The following is a 9,638-nucleotide window of genomic DNA, read 5'->3' as shown; positions in this document are numbered from 1 at the left end:
CCCTATGAGCCCTCTTTAGTTGATTCTGTGGGCTGTGTTCTCTTGGTGTCCTCAACCCCTCTGGCTCCTACAATCCTTCATCTCTCTCTTTTTGTGGGGTTCTCCTGGCTCTGCCTAGTGTTTGCCTGTGGGTCTCTGCATCTGCTCCCAGACACCTCTCTGATGACAACTGGTACAGGCACCAATCTATCAGTATAGCAGAATATCAATAGTAATAATTTTACTGATTTTTTCCCCAGTAGTGTTTGCTTCTGTCCTGGGTCTCTGGGATGTCCAGCCTCTGTTTCCTGGACATCCAGGCAGTGTCAGGCATGGACTCCCCCTCATAGTGTGGGCCTCAAGTTGGATCAGTCATTGGTTGGGCACTCCCACAACTTCTGTGCCATCGCTACCCCAGCACATCTTGCAGGCAGTACAGATTGCAGGTTGAAGATTTGTGTCTGGGTTGGTGTCCCAGTCCTCCTGCTGGAAACCTTGTTATAGAAGGTAGCCGGTTCAGGCTCCATGTCCCTCATTCCTAGTGTCACTCTTGTAGATTCCATTGAGTTTCCACTGCACTAGGGTTCTATGTTGCTCCCTCGCAGCAATGCCCGCCACCCCAGTTGCCTCTCCAAGTACTCTCTCCCTTTACCCTCCTTGCCTGATCCTTCCCGTTTCCATTCCCACCCACCCCTAGTCCACTGACAAACTCTATTCTATTGCTCCTTCCAGGGGAGCCGTGTTTTCCACTTTGAATTCTTCTTGTTACTTAGCCTCTTTGGGTTTGTGGATAGTAGCATGATTATCTTTTAGTTAACAGTTTGTGTTCATACATAACATGTGTGATACCTCACTCAGGATGATCTTTTCTAGTTCCATCCATTTGCCTAAAAAATTCATGATGTCATTGTTTTTAACAGGTGAGTAATACTCCATTGTGTAACACACTTTCTTTATTCATTCTTTGGTTGAGGAACATCTATGTTGTCTCCAGTTTCTTGCTATTGTGAATAAAACTGATATGAACATAGCTGAGTAAGTGCCCTTGTGATAGAATGGAGCAGCCTTTGGGTATATGCCCAAGAGTGTAAAGCTGGGTCTTGAGGTAGATTGACTCCCAGTCTTCTGAGGAACCGCCATATTGATTCCATGGTGGTTGTCCAGGTTTGCACTCCCACCAGCGGTGGGGGAGGCTCCCCTTGCTCTGCATCCTCTTGAACATGAACTGTCACTTTGCTTTTGTTCTTAGCCATTCTGGTGGGTGTGAAATGGAATCTTAGAGTCATTTTGATTTGCATTTCCCTGATGCCTAAGGATATTGAACATTTTTTTAAGTGTTTCTCAGCCATTTAAGATTCTCTGTTCAGATCTGTACCCAATTTTTAAACTCGGATTATTTGTTGATTCCCAGTTTCTTGAGTTCTTTATATATCTTGAATATCGAGCCTCTATCAAGTGTGGAGTTGGTAGAAATATTTTCCCATTCTGTAGGTTTCTGCTTTGTCCTTTGCCTTACAGAACTTTTTTAGTTTCATGAGGTCCCATTTATTAATTGTTGATCTTAGTGCTGGCACTATTGGTGTTCTGTTTGGTTTTTGGCTTTTTAAGACAGTGTTTCTTAAAAACACTTAAAAACAGCCAGTAGTCCTGGCTGCCTTGGAATTCACTCCTGGAACGAGGCTGGCCTTGAACTTAGAGATCCACCTGCTTCTGTCTGTGCCGGGATTAAAGGCACTCATCCTCTAGCACCCAGCTAATGAAATATTTTCTATACTCTGTTTTTTAAAAAATCCAGTGACTCCATTCTAATTGCTGAGCTACATGGATTGTATTGGCTTCTGAAGCAGTTTAGTGCCCAAGTCTCTGTGCCTTTTCTTCTTCCTGCTGTTCCTTAGATTTTTCTCCTGGCTGGCTAGCTCTGGGCTCCTGTGATGATTCATCTTCACTGTCAATTTGACTGGATTTATAGTCACCCAGGGTAGCTTATGAAGCTGTTTCTAGGGAGGGTAACTGAGGAGGAGGAAAACCTGAAGGTAGGTTACACCATCTCATATGCTAAGATCCCAGACTAAATGAAAAGCATACATTTCTCTCTGCATCCTAAGAACAGATGCAAAGTGACCAATGACTCAAGCTCCTTTCACCAGGTCTTTCTTGCCAAGACATATGCAACTCTGCAAATCACCAGTCAAAACTGGTCCTTATCCCATTCGCCCAAACCCCTTCCTGTTAGGGTTCAGTCATGAGCACCATTCAAGTCTAATTCCAGACTCAAGCCTCAGGTTCCTGCACAGACCGCAGAACATCCTGGGAATTCTCAAATGCCGCTCAAACCTTCCAAACTTCTTCCCTTAGGAATGAAGGTCTATCCACATCTCACTTAGAAGCTCAGGGCTGGGGCACTGGCCTCTGCCTCCCTTTACACCCACATTTGACCAGTCATAATGGCTTGAGTGTACCTTTACCCTCCCATCAGTGATGTCTGTGATTTTTTTTAATGTCCCCTCTACCTGTTCAGTACTACAGATAAAAGTTTCGGTCAACAGAAAAGCTCATTTCTTTCTTTCTTTCTTTCTTTCTTTCTTTCTTTCTTTCTTTCTTTCTTTCTTCCTTCCTTCCTTCCTTCCTTCCTTCCTTCCTTCCTTCCTTCTTTCCTTTCTGACAGAGTCTCTATTATATAGCTCTGGCTGTCCTGTAATTCACTATGTAACCCAGGCTGGCCTTGAACTCACAGAGATCCACCCATCTCTGCCATCTTCTGAGTGCTGGGACAAAAGCCACCATGCCCAGCCAGAAAAGCTATTTTTAAATCTTCTTGCAGAAAAATGCTCCAAATAGGTGGAACTCTTTGATGAGCATGCAATGATGGGCTAAAACTGAAGATGAGGAGCAGCAATGTAGAAAAAGAATTACTACTAAGAAAGGGTCCCATTTCAAGGTCATGGACATAGTCCTTAGTAGTGTCTGATCAGGGATAAAGTATACAGGAAGAGTTACTTGTGGAATGTTGCCCTCTCCAGTATTCAGGAACCAGTATCCAAGATCTTACACACTTTAGGCACCTTAGTAAAGACATGTATTGATAACAAAAGATCACAGTGTGTTTACAGTGTGGGGTCTGGATTCAGATACTACTATTTCATCTTTGGTCACAGATGAAGATGTCGTTGATGTAATTGTGCATATTTACCTGTTGGTAGACTTCAGATCCCTTCAGTTTGTTTAAAGAGACTCTGCCCAAACTATGCATGACAAATACCAACATGATAGAGTCTTTGATCCATTTTAAAAACTGAACTCAACAACAATCAGTGAAACAGTCTTTTGGAAATGCTGTGTCAAAGAAAGAAAGAAAGAAAGAAAGAAGGAAAGAAAGAAAGAAAGAAAGAAAGGAAGGAAGGAAGGAAGGAAGGAAGGAAGGAAGGAAGGAAGGAAGATAACTAGTTCTATGTAGGGAGCTCAGGCTGCTGAAATAAGGTGTAGAAACCCCTTTCTGTTTCCAGCAGCTCTCTGGCTTCCCTCAGTGCATTTTACACAGGGTTTGGAGGTAGTGCTCCAAAATATGAGCTGAGAGCTTCCTCGGAAAGCAAATCTTTCCCACATCCTTCCCTGCAGTTCCTCTTTAAGAGGTGTCAGCGCGGCTGAAAGAATGAAGTGGCCGCACATTGTCTGGCCCTGCCATTATGTGCTCAGCATTTCCATAACAAAGGTGCCACTCGACTTCTCCCGATTAATGCAGCTCGAGGGCTCTTGTCGCCTTTAATAAAACATTGTTGAAATCATTTATTTAGAGCCCCTGGTTACTAGTGGGAGAATGACCATCTTTGTGCCAAAATATAGTGTATACAGTCCACTATTTTGTAGTAGATCATTGTGTTATTTACAAAATTGATTAAACGGATGCCTTAGGGGGTATTGATGCTAACAGCACATTACTTATGTCATTGGGATAGTCAAGGGTGAACTTTGTCAACTCTCTTCCAGAAGCAATCTTTCAAACAGAATATAGTGATGTCCAACTTAACTGGCACGCAGTGAGCCCCACTGCGAACTCAACCCAGGCCACACTGCTTGTGTAACCTGATGCTCTCCCACCATCCTCCTTGGAGTAACTGGGAGAAAACGAGGCCGACTGACGACATTCTCCAGGTTTCTTGGTGTGAGGGGTCAAAAAACAATAACGGCATACTTTTCCTTTCTGTGCTTTGGAAAAAGAAACAGGGACTGTATGCTCTGGAGTGCTCACGGTGCGCTCTCAGCAAAGCCCAAGCTGGAAAGCTGAGGACTTGCTGAGTGTTTCTGGAAGCTCCCCTGATTTGGGATCCTGTGTAGGACAGGCATGAGCTTGTCCTAAGGAAAGGACTCACCCTCCCTACTCCATGCCTTGTGGTCTCTCTTGCTTTCTGCCACTCTGTCCATATTCTCCAGGCTACAGAGGGATGCAGCTCTGTGTCCTGTGGACTCCACTGGCCATCTGTGATCTGCTTGAGCCCAGTGGCCTCTTTACCACGTGGTACTTGAGGCAAGGAGCCTCAAGTCACCTTATGGGTGACTGTAGGAATTTGACTCAAGTACAGGAGTGTCCTCTGGGTAGACAAGTTCACTTCCCCAGGGCTATTTTCCCACTTTACATACGGGGCTTGCGCGTGTACATTGCCATATATTGTTAAAAATCAACAGAGACCTTATGCTATGTCCATTGTGATCATATACAAAAGCCTTGCTGTGTGCTCGGGTGACCAGTGAAGCTGAACCTCTTTCTATTTACTGTATGGTCACTTCAGTTCAATGAACTGCCCCCCTTGTTCTTGACCATTGTCCCACACTCCCTCAAACATTTGTCACTGAAGTGCCTCCAAAGACAAATGAACCGTCACAGAGAATCACAAGCTACCAACTGGGGAGATGGGAACAGCCTGGAGGACAGATTAGACATGAAATCCAAACCCTGCCTCTCATGGGGTGGGGGCAGGGGACTTCCTGGAAATTCTCCAGAAAAGCTGAAAACTACCCTTTTCTCTCATTAATGGCACTTCCAGGCAACTCCAGGAGACATCTGAGCCTGCCAAATGTCCAGAATTCCAAAGGCCTCCCTGGGGACTTCGAGATATTGCAGATGTCAACATCTGTAAAAATCTTTTCTGTCTCGAAGCAGATGGCTGACGGGTGGTATACAGATATCACACTCTTGAAGCCTGGAGCCCTAGCTGGATCTCTGCAATCTGAACTGAGATCCACTAGATCTGTCCAAGGCAGGGGGACTCCAGGCTAGAGAGGCTCCTTGTTTAAATGATTGGGCCTTGGATCAACGTTCACTTTCTTCAAGGGAGAAGGCATAAAGCCTGGTCCCTTCTGGCCCAGGGTGTGCTGTGATTTATTTTAGGCAGATGCTTCTGACAGGCTCCTGTAAAATCAAGTCATGAGTTTATTGTAGCAGTTAATTGTCAGGCCTTTTCTGGTGCTGTCTTTTAACTTATTATGGCTGGGGGGGGGGAACTGGGCCTTTTACTGTGACAAAGACAGTAATGTGTTATTGGAGAATGTGTTAAAATAACAGGGATAGAAATTTAAATACATTTAAGCAAAAACACAGGAGTAAGTACTACCAACCTGTAGTCTTTTTGTTTTGTTTTGTTTAAAAAAAAAAAGCTGATTTCCCTTATAAGCCTCTAGAAATACTTTTTGTTAGGTCCCCAAGAAATGCTGCTCTAGGCTTTGTTTTAAAATTACATTTGCTGAACCACTCAGGTGACAGAGATCCAACTGCACCTCACTCTCCTGGGCCTCAGGCTGATATACAGCTATCTGGGGTTTTCTGATACCATACATGGCGTGTGTGTGTGTGTGTGTGTGTGTGTGTGTGTGTGTGTTGGGGGGGGGATCTTGGTTTTAGAGACACAAAGAGGAACTTGAATCCCTCCCTAATAGCTGGGAAAAGAGAAAGGCAAGAAAAGGCTCAAAAGTAGGGGTGGGAATAGGTGGGAGCAAGTGGGAAAGGGCACAATTTGGTTAATTACTTTAGGCAGCAGAGAAATCTTGTTGTTTTCTCAGCACATGCTAATATCAAATAAAGAGACTCCAGATCTTGCTAATCTGTCGACCCCTCAGACAAAGTTTATTTGTGGTGACTTTTAAACTCCTGACTCGCCTTCCAATCACCGAGTTTAAAATGAAAAGCTTTAAATAAACACCAGGAATAGAAGATAAATAAACTTTTTCCCCCTTGCAAGTGCCTAGCCTCGCTGAGGTTCAGGCTCAAATCCCCAGAGGACAGAGTGCTCTCTTTTGTGTTAATGTTTAAAAGATTTTCCAATGCCGGAGTTTATTCCTACTGCAAACATTTCTATTTACAAGGTCAAGTGTATCAGCACTCGACACAGCTTAAGAGTGTAATTATTTATGTAAGGGCGTTTGAGTGTGCATCAGGAGCTTGGCCGAAGCCCAGCCTTCAACCCACTGTTCAACAGCTCCTCGGGACAATATTACCAGTCCTGGTAATTATTCCCCTCCATGGTGTGTTTACTTTTGCACGCCTCAATGTTTTGTAACAAAATTTTGTATTTTTTTTTCCACCAAAAGTGTGAAAATGGCTTTGAAGTATTGAGTCTCAGAGATTCCCGAGACCTATTGGTAACAGATGTTATTGGCATGTTTGATTGAATGAGAGGGGGCATTCCTGGGGGTCAGGAGAAAAAGGAGGGTGGTGGCACAGGGTGGGGCACCGAGGGAGGGGGAGGGTATCCTCAGATGAGAGACGCTACTTTGTGAATTTTCTTCACAAATGGCAACAGCAGCAGAGGCCAGTTACAAACTGTTTTAGCTGCCTCATTTACAGACTTCTAATTGTTCCTTAAATTAAAGGCAGCATTAGCTTACATTCTGTCTTACACTGTATCTTAATTTCACTTGATGTCTGATGGACTCCCCGTGACCCCTCCACCCCCCTCCCACCCCATCTAACCGCAGTGTTAACTGTGGAAAGCAACTGCACTGTAGCCACGGTTTAAACTCTTTACTGATGTGTGCATTTTTAATAAAACAATCAAAAAAATACACAAAGTCATAGTTTTTTTTTTAAACACGGGATTTTTAAAAATGATGTCTATAAAAATACAATGTTTAAGGCAGTTGGAAATGCATTTATACATTTCTACAATGTCCATAAATTCTCTTGAAAATAAGAACGTTACTTCAAATCCGTAAAATACACTGTACATTTTTAAGACTGCTCTACACAGGGCACACTTCAAAATGGGCTGCAGGCGTGGGTTCCTGGTGACCAGTGTATTCTATACATTTCTTGGATGGGGGTGATGTAACAATGATGCAGATTTAAAAACTTTTAATTTCTTTTTAAAAATAAATTATTTTCTGAAGCATACAATTTATAAAAATTCTATATACAAAGTACAGCAACTGGTAAGAAACCCCAGTTTTAATACAGTTTATATACGACGTACCAGGGTGAAAGACCCCGATAGGGACAGAGAGAATATTCAATCTCTGCATATTCAAACTTAGAATTTCATAGTGGGGGAAAAAAAAGACAGCAAAACAAACATCACAGAGGTTTTCCTAGATGGCAGTACCGAGCTTTAGGATCAAAACTTGTATTGTTCAACACCATGGTAACTCTTCAGACCAATGTTTTTGGGCCCTTAATTCTAAGACACGTGGTGCTGAGGGATCAGAATGGTGGCAGTGAGATTAAAGGTGAGGGGTTAAGGTTATAATGCAGACGTAATTTCAAGGGCCCCCAACAAGGCAATCGCGGCTCTACACCGGGCGTTACCGGGTGCTATACTGTACTGGAAAGAATCGCTAAGGAGAACTTTTCTACTTACGATTGCTGTGTCTCTCAGCGGCCACAAGCAATTAAAGTCGTTACCAGTACTGTGTGTCCCCTCACAGAAAAACTGTTTAAAAACAGAACAGAAACCTGGCCCTGCTGCAAACCTAATTCCCTCAACATCCCCTCCCCCAGCCCCTCGGAGCTGTAGAGACCCCCACCATTCGGCACTCCAACAGAGTCCAGGCCTCCGTTGCTTTTTGCAGGGTGTCCTAAATTCTGGAGATTCGAGCCAGCGGTACCATACAATCAGCCAGTTATCTCTGCAGCCTGGAAACCGCACAGAGGAGGGCCGAGCTTGATGGCTGCGGTACGGCCTGGGCCCTGTCCACCCAGGGAGAGAGCGGGTCTGTGTTCTGTCCCACCTCCGTCCTCCCAGCCACAGGTGCCCGGCTTGGGAACCAGCCGAATCGCGCGCACCAGCCTTGAGCGGCAGGGGCGCAGGGGCTACAAGTGTGACCCGAGCAGTAGCAGCAGTAGCAGCAGCAGCAAACAGGCAAACGGGGTCCAGGCGCCTCGGGTCGCCCAGTGGCCTGCACTGCCGCTGCTGCTGCTCCTGCGGCCGGGCCCGTGCGGCAGGTCCCCGCGGCCATCCGCCGCAGCAGCGCCGCCGCCCGGGCGCGCCAGGCCGTCGTCGTCGTCCAGGGGCTGCTCGCCGCCCGCCGCCCCGGCGCGCTGCTCGTCGTCGTATTCTTCGTCGTAGTAATCGTCCAGGCCTCCGTCCGAGCCGCTGCTGCCCGGACCGTTGCCCGCATCTGGGCCGAAGCACAGGCGGGCCATGTTCTCCTTGACCGACTCGCAGATGGGCCGCTCCAGCCCGTCGCACACGCAGTCGTTGAGCAGCGCCGCCTTGGGCACGGCCAGCATGTCCTCGATGACCGCGCGGCACTCGTCCGTGCAGCGCAGCCCGTTGAAGAGCTTGCCGCAGTAGGCCAGGTAGCGGCCGAGGGCCAGATTGCAGCGGCTGTCGCGGTCGCAGCGCCGCCGGGCCTCGGTGCAGCCCATGACCGAGCCCGCTCCGGCGCCCGGGCCCACGCCGCTGGTGCGCGGCAGACAGGGCTCGATGGCGCGCTTGGTGGATCTGCAGTGTTCGTCCTGCGCGCAGTCGCAGTCCTCCAGCGCGGGCCCGCGGCGCGTGTGGTTGAGCTGGATGAGCGCCGAGATGCAGTGGCTCGGGCAGCGCCAGCGCGGCGAGAAGGACGCGGCCGAGGCGGGGAAGGCGCCGGCGGGCCCCGGAGCGTCAGCCCCGCCGCGCTGCGCCAGCACGGGCGCACACGCCTCGGCGTACTGGCTGTAGGCGTAGCTGCAGTCGGGCTCTCCCTGACACTGCAGCAGCGCCTGCCAGCAGATGAGGCGGCGGCCGTGCGCTAGCCCCGAGCCCCGCGGCGCCGAGCCCAGCAGCTGCAGCAGCGCCATCAGGCACAGCAAGGCCCCCGGCAAGGTCCCCGTGCGGGCCCCGCCGCCGCCCAGCAGCGCGGCTAGCATCGCGGGCAGCAGCGGCCGCCGGACGCGGTGCGGAGCGGAGTCGAGGCGCGGGCGGCGGCGGGGCCGCTGGAAAAGTTCATCCGAGTTCCGCGCACTTCTGGCATGGGCGTCCTCATCCATCCATGCCGGCGGCCCCGCGGCTGGTGGAGGCGGGTGTTCGCTCCGGCACCGCGGCCGGGGCTCCCTGAGAGGCGCGGCGATGCAGGTCCGGTTCCGGTCGGCGACTGGAGACGCTCAGTGCCGCCCCGGAGGGACGCGGCGAGGCTGCAGGAGCGCTCGGCGCCGGGGGTGCATGGCGCTGGGCGCCTGCAGAGGCTCGTGCGGC

At 48.6% G+C, this 9,638-nt stretch overlaps 1 protein-coding gene across 1 annotated transcript; it reads right to left on the bottom strand.

Annotated features, from left to right (window-relative positions):
- Positions 1–6,976: 6,976 nt before the first annotated feature.
- Gas1 (growth arrest specific 1) lies at positions 6,977–9,433 on the bottom strand. The gene has a single exon (XM_021650455.2). It carries the CDS (start codon positions 9,431–9,433, stop codon positions 8,276–8,278), a length of 1,158 nt encoding a protein of 385 aa, XP_021506130.1. The 3' UTR covers positions 6,977–8,275.
- Between the last annotated feature and the right edge of the window lie 205 nt (positions 9,434–9,638).

This window comes from Meriones unguiculatus, chromosome 3 (genome assembly GCF_030254825.1).
Source record: "Meriones unguiculatus strain TT.TT164.6M chromosome 3, Bangor_MerUng_6.1, whole genome shotgun sequence".
NCBI classification, from domain to species: domain Eukaryota; kingdom Metazoa; phylum Chordata; class Mammalia; order Rodentia; family Muridae; genus Meriones; species Meriones unguiculatus.
Note: the sequence above shows the minus strand (reverse complement) of the source record. Positions and strands in the feature narration are given on the sequence as shown.